The sequence below is a fragment of the Stylophora pistillata genome, chromosome 8 (assembly GCF_964205215.1).
Source record: "Stylophora pistillata chromosome 8, jaStyPist1.2, whole genome shotgun sequence".
NCBI lineage: Eukaryota > Metazoa > Cnidaria > Anthozoa > Scleractinia > Pocilloporidae > Stylophora > Stylophora pistillata.
The window spans coordinates 21388774-21400847 of NC_142526.1; the positions used below are offsets into that span (position 1 = coordinate 21388774).

The 12074-nt window shown below is 37.9% G+C and overlaps 1 protein-coding gene across 1 annotated transcript in view; it reads left to right on the top strand.

The window, feature by feature from the left end:
- The window catches only part of LOC111332189 (eukaryotic translation initiation factor 4 gamma 1), a 28572-nt gene extending 18212 nt beyond the window's left edge, over positions 1 to 10360 (top strand). Inside the window, exons 17-28 of the mRNA XM_088729709.1 lie at positions 2804 to 3038; positions 3627 to 3754; positions 4493 to 4668; positions 5144 to 5315; positions 5775 to 5969; positions 6800 to 6972; positions 7273 to 7480; positions 8001 to 8099; positions 8359 to 8502; positions 8682 to 8766; positions 9118 to 9264; positions 9678 to 10360. Coding sequence (XP_088585835.1) covers positions 2804 to 3038; positions 3627 to 3754; positions 4493 to 4668; positions 5144 to 5315; positions 5775 to 5969; positions 6800 to 6972; positions 7273 to 7480; positions 8001 to 8099; positions 8359 to 8502; positions 8682 to 8766; positions 9118 to 9264; positions 9678 to 9856 — 1941 coding nt within the window. The 3' untranslated portion in view covers positions 9857 to 10360. The remainder of the gene's footprint in view (positions 1 to 2803; positions 3039 to 3626; positions 3755 to 4492; positions 4669 to 5143; positions 5316 to 5774; positions 5970 to 6799; positions 6973 to 7272; positions 7481 to 8000; positions 8100 to 8358; positions 8503 to 8681; positions 8767 to 9117; positions 9265 to 9677) is intronic.
- Positions 10361 to 12074: the final 1714 nt, after the last annotated feature.

Genomic DNA, 12074 nt, shown 5'->3' on the forward strand with positions numbered 1-12074 from the left:
TCTTCCCAATAACATAAGACTGCTACACGAATTAAGTCAATTTAAATCCGAAATTACTAAATTGAAATTCGACCTGTAGAATAAATTTTACTTAGTTTTTATCTTGTTTAGAAATTATATTTTAATATCCTTTGCTTTAGAATTATATTTTGTATTTTCTATGTAGATAGTATTTAGATAGTTAGTAATTAGATTAATTTTAAATAACTTGGAGATATTAGCATGCATTTGCTATCTTAACACATTGACACCTGAACCGCCCATAACTGCCCGAACCTTGCGATCGCCTCACGCGAGAACACTTTCCCCCCTACCTCCCCTACTAAGTGGAGTTTTGTCCCCAAACTTCCTCTATAATTTGGAGATCAATAAGCCAATCAAAATCTGTTGTTTGCACATATATTTTGTCGACTTTAGGGGGTACTAGAGGGGCATTATTCTATGCGTCTTCACTAAATGATCAAATTTCAAAATATGGCGTCCACGCGGCCGACCCTCAAAATTTTCAGGTCAGATTTTTGGTTCATATGCGATCGAGTTAGACCTTGTGGAATTCAGAATGTAAAGTAACAATGCTATAGAATACTCTGCTTGGAAAAGAATGGATATCCAGGTCTTAAAAGTGACAGAATAAGCTCTCAAGTCAACGACACTACGATTCTCTAAGGCGATGCGAATTATGGACGTAAAGCGAAAACCGAACTTTCGGACTTCAAACAGGGCCTGGCGACAATTTCACGATTCGATGGCCCGGTAAATATTATGTTTGAGTAGCAATGTATTCAAAAAGTATAGTTTAATAGAAGATTTTGCCTCAAATCGAAGTTTTTTTCAGAATTTTCAACATAATGCTGCGCAATTTCTGGCCATGAAGGCAAGTAAACAACGATTTAAGCATGATGAATTTTACCGCGTGGGCTTTGTACACGTAAGAAATTCGTACGTTTTTCGCTTATAACAGCAAATCAAAAGCTGTTTTGAATAAATCTGACGTCTCGAAATATTTCTTGGCCATTTTAGCCTTGCTTCCTATTGATAGATTCCATGGAACTTGAGATCTCTTCACTCACGGATAAATTTGCATATTCCCTTTTGACATATGATCCACATGCCCATTTTCACACATGCGAAAATATTTAGTGATTTTTATCTTTCATCTTGATTTTTGAGTTAAAACGTAATATGCACCTATCGCTTTTTTCGCCAGAAATAAGTTCTTTAATTAGTCTTTCACTGGAGCTTGTTTTTTGGAAAAGCTGATTTTTAAAAATTTACTGCGCGTTGTGTTTACCTTCTTGGTTTCTCCAAAATTTTGACTTTTTGTGGGCACGTGTTGCACATAAGTGTCAATGGTTTCAATTCAAGTATAAATAAAGTTATTTTCATTGTCATTGGATCTGCTTTTGGAAGTATTTTCAAGGCTATGCTCTGGTGGTGCCTGGTCGCCTCAGGCAACTAACATTTTGTCCCAGGCGACTGAAACAATATTCCGGTTGCCCAGCCGGGCACCCGGCCTCTTGTGCAGCATTCACCTCTATGGCAAATCTGGCGATTGATTGCTTCATTTTTATTTGGTTGATTTATAAGCGTTATTAGCGGAAAAATATTATTTTGTGCGACACAGTCGAGTTGATCACGTTGGAAGATTTCAAAGTAACTGCCACATTACATACCACACAGGGTTTGTACAATCTTGAAAAGGTCTTGAATTTTAACGGTCGTCTTGAAAAGTCCTTGAATTTGGTTGTCCTTGAAAAGTACTTGACTTCTTTAGTAGGTTATGAAAAGTCCTTGAAATTTAGCAACTTCTGTATGCCTTATCACTTCTCTTATAAATTAAACAATTTTGTTATGGAAAATTTGTCCACTAGTAACTGCCAAAAAGCGAAAATGGTCGGTATAAAACATGATTGGTACATGAAGCAAAGTTGGATCTGTGCCTCAATTTCATGCGAAGGCCTCCAATGTGGGGTAGTCTGCCATGTGCTTTTGTTTTAAGGGGCAACGTAAACATGTAGTGGTTAGGCTATGTTTTGGTCGATGAATTTTTCATTTCCCTTTGTTTTCAATTTAATTGAACGATGTGCAAATGTGTATTCAATTGTAAATGGTTTAGATTTATGAATAAAACTTAGTCCTTAAAAACCATTTTTTGTCCTTGAAAAGTCCTCGAAAAGTCCTTGAATTTTGTTTGTCTGAAGTTGTACGAACCATGACCACATGATTTCACACAAACCCAAATTAAAATAATTATTGAAACAATAGTTCCAGTCACTTCACACATGATAAACTGCATGAATATTGCAAAAATATGTGTTGAACACCACGATTTTTCTTGAGATGATCAATATCTGATTCATTTTAGTATTTTGATGGATTTGGAAAGTGTAGTGCGTTTATCTTTATTTCAAACCAAGATTCTTTCTATTTGCAAGTTCCCAGCAAGCCGGCTTTTTTTGTAGATGCTTATCGATTGCTGTGATAAGCGACTTGCGATTACTTTATGAAGATTTGGCGAGAACTGAGCATATAAAGATTTCATATTTAGACTTGTTTACTTTGGTTCTTTGGAATGAAAGTTCTAAGCAGATTAAAAATATCCAAAGAAGCACAATTGCCATTTTGAAAAATAATACAAGCTCACCACTAAAAATAGCAACACACTCTGTTGCACTGTGTGGAAGTAACAGGTGCCAGTTTTTAAACAGGTTTTAGACAAAACAATTTTAAATTTTCATTAGGATATACTTGTTGGGTTGGTTAATTCACAGACTGAGTTAATGTGTTATTCATTTGTTTCCAGCCGAGAGTGGATCAATACTTTGCTCAAATCCTCAAAATAATCCAAGCAAGAATTACATCGGCACGTGTCAGATTCATGATGCAAGACATTGTTGATCTGCGTGGAAACAACTGGGTTCCTCGCAGGGAAGACAACAATCCCAAAACTATTGACCAGATCCACAAGGAGGCTGCTGATGCAGCAAAAAAGACACAGTTGATGATTCAAATGGCAAAACAAGACAAGAAGCTCAGAGGTGGGTTAGGCTACCTCAAATGTTTTCTTGAATTTCTCTAGATGATGTGAACTATCAACTGAGCCTATTTGGAAATAAGGTATATTGATTTGAAACAAGAAATAAACTAGACTAGATCAGACTAGATATGGTAGCTGCTTTTTTTTTTTTACCATGGTACTCGGCTTAAATAGGTTTTTGAGATGTTTAGGGCTTTTTGGAAGCAGTCCAGAATTGTTTTCCAAAGCTTTAGACTTTTTGGCTACTGCCTCCCATGGGAAGTGAAGCAACATAATTATGTTGTTTAGGTGAGTGAGTTAGTGAGGACTAATGCCTAAAAGTGGCGCTAAATTTGCGATGTGAAAAGGTCCAAAATAGGACACTGAGTTTAAGAAGATGACCAATGGAATGGCAGAAAGTCTTACAAGGTGTAATGCCTTGTCGTATGAAACAAAAGTCTCTGGGAAATGAAATTACAATGAAATAAGAAAACAATTTATAATTAACTGCCACATGCAGTATGACTTGTAAAGTGCCTATGCGATGATAATAAAACAGCTTGAGACTTCAAAGGAGTCTAGTGTCTTGACTGATGTTGTTAATATTCAGGTAACATGGGCGGTCGAGACAGTCCCCGACCCTCTGGTGGTGTACCACAGGCTGATGAGACTTGGACCACTGTTGGCAGAGGTCCAAAGAATGTGAGCGTGGATCCAAAAAGGTTCCAGAACATTAAGGTTATTATTAATTTTATTTGCATTGTTCTAAAAGTTATTTTTTTCCCATTGTTCAGATAAACATGTGCAGTAACAAGAGCTACATCATGGTGGGGACATCTTTAAGATGTAGCCAGACTTTATCAAGGGTACCATTTCACGATCTGTGTTCATTTTCACTCCAAGCTATCTTTATTCCCCTTCAAATTGTGCCTCACTCTTTAGCAATATCCTTCGCCAGCAAGCTTTTATTTCAATTGATCATTCTTTTTGAAAGCAATTTTATTTTTTTATTTGTTGAAAACACCTTAAAATACTGTTTTAAAGCCCCTTGAAAATGTTCACATTTGTTTATTGATTTAACTGTACAATTTTGTGAAAGAAGAATGTAATCACTTTGAATGCAGATCATGGAAGGGGATTTTATTATAGTTGTCCATGTTACTATGGTTTTTTTCATCAAAAGTTTTCCAAAACTGATTGAATGAGAGGTGATGACTTTCTTATGCAGTGTCACAATGAATTTGTTTGCTGGAAAATTTTAGTTGAGTCTTGAACCCACAGTTTACTTCCTGAATGGAAATGTAATTTCATCCTTTTCAAATTAACAATATGGAACCATTTGTAGACAGTTTGTTAAAACCACTGAGACAAAAATGCCATTAAGGCTATGTAAGAAAATGATGTATCATGAAATGTGTTATGATTATGTAGAGTTGTAATGGCAGGGTAAAATGTTCTTTTACTTTACTATTGTAGCGCCCAGTTGATTCTGAAAACATCTCGCTAGGACCTGGTGGTAGGGGATTTTCTTCTTGGGCTAGAGGTAGCAGTGGAGGAACAGGGGCAGTAGGTGCTGGGGCTGGTCCAACAGCTGCCTCTGCTGCTCCTCCTGCTACTTCAGCTGATGACAGTAGAACCACAGCAGGCAATAGGTAAGAGGCTTGGATAGTATATGATAGCTAATATGCTGTGTTGTTGGTCAGTGACATAGCTGTAACTTTGTGGAAATCTTGTTACAACCATAAAGCAGGTTCTGATTATCATAAGTTTTCTTATTTCTTCCAAGGAATGGCTCACTGTTTCTTCCAATTCCTTTTTTTTTTTTTAAATTGTGTTCAAGTCAGTTGTGTGAAATGTGTACTTGCTCTGCATAAATTTTGGTGTTTGGGATTTTTGGGATTTTTGTGTAGAATGGATGGTAATAAAAAGATTTTTTTGAAATATGAAAGGTGCTCAAGGAGGTAACAATTCCTAGGTGCAGGTTACAGTTCTTCCAAAACAGATGGCATTATTATCCTTTCTTAAGTGTAGTGCTGCATTTTGAAGTGCCTGTCACATGCAAGTACTAACCTTAATCTGAGAAAGATGATATCAGTTTGAGGTATATTTTGTTTAATTGTCTCCAAGGTATTCTGCCTTGGCAGGAGAGAGAAAGTACTCAGCACCTGCAAGACAAAATTCTGGTGGCTCTGGCCGTCAAGAACCTAGGAGTCCAATGGGAGGTGGAAGGCGAGCACCCTTTGGGGCAGGAGAGCGAGAAAAGGCTCTAGAGGCTGTTCGAGCAGTAACACAACCAAAGGTATGCATCGTATATAAGCTACTATTTGTTCAAAAGTGAACAACCACTTCCACTTTGTAACAAGTTAAGACTTAACTATACAATGTAAGCCATTAGTTGCAAGTTAGTTCTGGAATTCATTTTAAAATCAAGATGCAAAATTGTTAGTGGGCTAGACAGAGCACAATTCTTTTGCAAGAACTGAAGAAGATAAAATTAATTACAGATGTAAGAATTCATTTCAACTATTACACAAAATTATATTACTAGATAGATTAAGTTCCAAGCTGCTAATGTACATGCCACTTACAGTGGCAATTTTTTCCTCTTTTAGTTTTACTGCCTATTGCTATAAGTTATTATTATGAGAATGTTAACATTTTCAGTGGAACACTTTTCTAGGTGTAGACGTACTGTACCTCAGTTCATCCAGTGCAATGCCATCTGGTAGATATATTGATTTCTCTGCTTAATTTCTAGCGTAATAACCAAGAACGCGAAGGAGGAAGGGAGTCTCCAAGGCTGACACCAGAGGCATCTTCAACTCCAGAGGCACCTTCAACTCCAGAGCCCACATCTGCTTCAGTGTCCCCTGCACCAGAACTCACACCTGAAGAGATGAAAAAGAAGGCAAATGCAATTATTGAAGAGTATCTGGCTATCAAAGATATGAAGGTAAGTAACCCTCCCTTGTTGTCAGCACTTAATAAATCTTGGTGGCAGTTTATAGTTCTTCTGAACCTTTGAAATGCTGACTGTAGCCCTGAATTCTCACCATGCTCTCGCTTTGTATTCTTTATCATGTCATTACTAGAATGTTGGCTCTGTGGATTATTGTTTGCAAGTAAGAGTCAATATACAGGAGCTATCGAGGGCTTGTTACAGGTTGTAAAAGAAGCCAGCACAGCTAATGAACATCGCCCTTGTATCTATCAATTGATATTTTTCTTGATACATAATGTTGTGGTACCCTTCCTCTCTCTGACCAGTATGCACATACATGTGTATCTGTTGTAGTTCAATTTTATCCTTTGTTCAAATTTTATTTTCCTTTGTTCTTGGTCATGTTAATGTATGATAATGAGTTTGAAACAAAGGAAAATAAAGTTTGAACCAAGGATAAAATTGAACTACAACATATCCACCTCTTTATGACCACAGATAGACCAATCTTTTTAGGACCCATCTTTTTAGGACCCATCTTTTTAGGACCCCCTTTCCCTTCCTCAAGATAAAAGAAAGAAGGAAAAAAAATTTATAAAAGCTCAGTAATCAATCAGTTGCCTTGCACGGATGTCTTGAAAAATGGAGAAGAAATGTCTCTGTATGCTCTTGTTGAGTTGTATCCTTGGTCTAAATGCTAGTAGTACCTTTCTCTAAATCTCCGTTTCACACAGTGCCAAATCATCTAAAAAAACAAACTGATGCACAGTATGTTTGTCAGGACTACAAATTCAAAGTGTTCAACAGTCTGTTTTAAACATTGAGTGCTTTCCCTTTGATAGGAAGCTGTGGAGTGTGTTAAAGAACTCGAGTCTCCTTCAACACATTATGTCTTTGTGACATCTGCATTCAACCACACAGTGGAGAAAAGTGAAGCAAGTAGAAAGGCTATTGGTAGACTTTTCCACTTCCTGTTTCGAGATGGGGTGCTCACAAATGAACAATACCTCGCTGGGTATGCCCCTCTTTTGCTTGTTTTACATCCTCATGTTTGGAGTGTGTTAAATGATTATTGTTTATGTTCCACTTCTGGTGTACAATATTTTGAGCAACTGTTTTCGATCTTCTAGTCTGCGGAATTACAAAACAGAGAATCTTCACTAGGTAGTTTATAGTTTGCATTAAAAGCCTCAAACTGGAACTAAAGTTTTATATTTTCTTAACTTTGGTTATATGGGAGTTGAATGAAGAGAAGGATCTTTTTTTATACCAACATATTTAAGTAATATTTTGTCTTTGTATGGTCTGTTGTCAGGGTTGAGCCAATCATGGAATGTGCGGAAGATTTGGAAGTTGACATTCCACTGCTGTGGAAGTATCTCGCCGAGATAATGGGACCAACTGCGTTTGATGGAAATCTGAATCTTGATAAACTTTTTTTGGATTGTGTCTTAAAACACGTGTCCAAAAGGAAAGGTGCCAAACTCTTTGCTCATTTGTTGGAGATTGCAGCAAATGACACGGTAAGTGCTGTTTTTGGCATTTTAGGGAATTGTTTTTTTAAGCACTGGTAAGTGTTTCAAATTTCTTATCTCCCCCACCCCTCCTCTCGCCACTCTTGCATGAGCTTGTGCACGGTAAGGTAACTAATGGGTGTGCGATTGATTTAATACTGAAGGGTATTGTTAAAATGCAGATGTTCAGTGATTTGTCTCTTGTCACTGCACGTTTCCCATCGAGGCATGCACAGTAATGTGTACGTCTAACTGACCATTTCACTTGGAGTGACCAGCATCTAATGTCTTCATACAGTAATACCGCTGAGTCATTCATTTAGAACATGAGAATGTAGGAAGTGATTTCCAACCTAAGAAGGTTTGATTGTGAAACAAATCCTTGTTGACTTGTCAGCTCCAAAGAAATGTATAGAGGAGAGTTTGGAGAATATGGATATTGTTATTAGGGTGCAACGGGTTAAAAATATTGCTCAGGAACTCAATTATTCTCTGTGTAGGGTATTTACTTTCCTTTGTCATGTTCTAGAGTCGTGAAGATGTGTCTGCAATCTTGAGCAGATTTACTGTCAAGTTGAATGTCTTCTTCGACAGTGACGAAGAAGCCGTTGAATTTGCCAAGGATAAGGTGGGAAGCATTTTATTGTCCGTTTTAGAACTAGTAGATTTTTAGATTTCTTGGAGTGTTATTATTCTTGGTGGTTGGATAACATGTATGTTGATAACAGGAAGCTTAAGTGTATTGCAAGAACATGCCCTGCCCTTCCTTTCCCTGAGGAAAGAATGAATCAAAGAACTTAAACATCGTCTTGTCATATTTTGGATGGTACAAAAGTGAATTTGCTCTCAATCTTCACTTTTTATTTCTGCACAATTTTCTTCTGCAGAATATTGAATTTGCTCTCAGTCAAGTCAGTTCATCGCAGAAGGTTGGCTCAACCACCCAACATTCTGCAAAAATACAGGAAGAACTAAGGACTCTTATATTAAAGAGGAAGGCCAGAAATGAAGAAGTGTTTGAGTGGATTGACGTAAGTATTAGGGACTGAAACTGTATAATCGTTTGTGTCTTTTTTTAGTTGTGTATCTTGCTAGTCCAACTTTTTTCTAAACAAGGTTTTTCCCTTTTCAACAGTGGCGTGTGGGTTCAGGCATATTTCCAGATCTAGGAACAATGTACTGAATCTATTTTTTTTTTTTTTCACGATAGAAATATGTTCCTGAAACAGAAACAAAGGAAGCATCGTTCATTAGAGCTCTTGTAACAGTTGTTTGTGAGGATACAATGGAGAGAGGTAAAGAAGAAGTATTTGAATTGTACACAAACATACCAAGTCTATGATTTTTTAAATGATTATTAAAATTGTATTGATATGCTGTAAGTGATTTTTGTATTGAAAATATTTTAAGCGTTGTTATCTGTGGAATAAGTAAACAGGTTGTACTTGAAATTTCCTCGTAGATTGTGGTACAAAGCGTTACAGAAATATTTTTTCTCTGAGTTATTTTTTTTTTCACCATGCCCATCCCAACTTAGTGCTGCACTGTCTTTATCTTGCATTAAAATGGATAAAGTTATTCTATATTTTATTGTCGTCTGTGTAACCAATTCAAGTATCTTTAATTTTTTTTCGCCCCCTTATCAGAAGACGGAGGACTGTGTAAATGCAACCTCAACCTTATGAAGGACAGAAAAAGTCTTCTTCAAAAGTACATCGACGTTAATGGGCAACTTGAACTCCAGGCGCTCTATGCAGTGCAGGCACTCTTTGTACAGCTGGATCACCCACCAGGTAACAGTGTGCTGTCCACAAATCAGGGTTTGGGGCAGGGGGTGGGGTTAGAGTGAAATGAGCTAATGCAGTCTATCGTAGTTCCACTAACGTCAAGTGAATGTCGCTGGATAAGTTGCTTGTCGATCACAGGTATTCTCTATATTGTTGTGAAGCTTTCGTGGCATTTTTTAGGTACTGATATAAGTTTTCTAGACTCCTCGATCTCTTTCCCAAAGGTGACAAACGTAGGTCCTCTGGACTTAAACACTTTCAATTGAAAGGCTACAGCCTTGAAGTGTTACTTTAAAGGAATTATTTCATAAAAGAATACAATTACGCAGTTAATTCATTGAAACAGGCGAGCAACTGCCGTAAGATTATTGCTAGACATCAGTAGAAATCTAAGATGACCTTGCTCTTTTGGTTTTCAGGTTTCATCAAGTCTTATTTTGATACTTTATACGACGAGGACGTCATCACAGAAGATTCATTCCACGCCTGGGAAAGTAGTCCCGAAGAAAAACTAGGCAAAGGTGTGGCCATAGGCGCCAGCATTGAGTTCTTCCGTTGGCTTAGAAGCGCCTCTGAAGAGCCTACAGAGGATAGCTGATGCACTAAAAAATGGAATGTAGATCTACCAATCAGGTCCACTTAATTTTGAAAAGAAACGCTTCAGGGCAACTTCTCCAACGCCAATGGGAGAAGGACGGCAACTTCGCATGTGCCGAATTTCGCAAGAGAAATAATGTTGACAGAATCCTAGAGGTCGTGGAAACCTCGCGAGTACTTCAACGAGATATTTATGCAAGGTTGGGAGACCTTGTAATTTAAAATGGTATGCGAAAAACGCCTACCAAAAGGCTTGTTATCACGCGTCACATATGCTTTGCTGCTGTTTTCAGTGGCGATCCGATGATCGGTCGTATTAAGTGGCGCCTCGGTAGTTGAATTAATTAAGGTTTCTTGCCCGCAAGAGTCGAACAGACAGGTCTGCTAAAGACTAGAAGACTGTAAATACGGCAGAACAAGACTAAAAATATTGTGGAACAAAAACAGAAGAATCCATATTTTGTGCCTGGAGAAAAGAAAATTAATAAATTAATGTTTGAATGAAGTGATTAATTTTTCTGCCGGGTGATAACTAAGAGAAAGTTCGTTTTCCTGGGGTGTCTGGCTTTGGTCACAATTGGTTGGATAGACAGGTCCAGTTAGGCAAAAAAAATTGTGTTGTAATCAGGACCAATCAATTGGTAGATTTCGTCCCTGAATTCATGGTATTTTTATCGAAACTGTAGGGAACATTATGATAAAGAGGAGCGATCTTTTGTAATTGACCGAGTTGATTGTAATTTTCGAAAAATGGTATGGATCAAGGGTCTCGATCGAGAAGCTGTCCACGCGGCTCGGAGTGGGGTTGGGGGCTTGCCCTGTGGGAAGAGGTTGGTTGGCAATGTCAGCACGTTTGTGCAATTTTGATGAAAGCTATCCGATATTATTAAAACTTCTATTTACTCATTATTTCATTAATACCAAGCTTTCTCGCTTAAGTTTACTCCGTCCAGCGGTTGCTTTTTTGTTGTTTGTATACTTATTGGCGGATCTTGTCGTACTTCCATTTTCAGTTTAAATCACTTTGCTAGCTTTAAGTGTACGATTTGCATATCCCTCATTTCTTTTTATCTTTGATATAATTTCGGTTCATTCCACTCCCTTACACTCCCTACATATTATTTCGCCGCGTAGTGGTAATCTGACCCTAACAATAGATAGCCCTCAGAAAGTGTCTTTCGTCAAAAAGAATTTTCAGGTTTGTTACAGTTGTGGAACGCCAAAACGATTTCAGCAATGAAGTCAAGAAATTGACGCAGAATTTACTCTTCTTCACGTGTAAAGCCACAAAAACATCTACCCACTTGCCTCCCCCTTGCCAAATTTTTTATCAGACAAATGAATAAAGGGTGAAAGTTTCTAAAGAAATTGGTGCTGCGTCGATGGGGGTAACAAGGTAATTTGGTTATATCAACCAAGTTAAAATTGTAAGATACAATGAATATATGAGGCTCATATATTTCGAACTGCGGTATTAGATACGTATGATGCACGATCCTCGCAGTAGACAGCGCTATTTATGCAATAGCGAAAATCAGACCTGTAAAAAATCAGGCCTGTACGGGACTCGAACCACTGACCTCTGCGATACTAGTGCAGCGCTCTACCAATTGAGCTAACAAGCCAACTGGGAGCAGGCCGTTAAGTTCATTCGTAATAAACCCGTGAAAGTGATAAATGAGATACAATGAATATATGAGGCTCATATATTTTCATTGTATCTCATTTATCACTTTCACGGGTTTATTACGAATGAACTTAACGGCCTGCTCCCAGTTGGCTTGTTAGCTCAATTGGTAGAGCGCTGCACTAGTATCGCAGAGGTCAGTGCGTACAGGCCTGATTTTTTACAGGTCTGATTTTCGCTATTGCATAAATAGCGCTGTCTACTGCGAGGATCGTGCATCATACGTGTTTAAAATTGTAAATTGGCCACCGTAACGAGTTTAAAAAGCTAGCGCTCGAAACGTCAGCTTTTTAACTCGTTACAGTGGCCAATTTACAATTTCGACTTGGTTGATATAACCAAATTTTTCATCACATACGAATTTACCCTCTCTAAATACCAAACAGCCATGACTGTTCTGGGGCTCAATTGCGTAACAAAATGTCAGCAATTCCTCTCCTTTTCCCAGGATCTCGCAAGGCTAGAGACTATAGACCCCCTACGATTTTCCCCTTCACCCAAGCCCCTAGGTAGTCTTCTTGGCGGTTGCTTC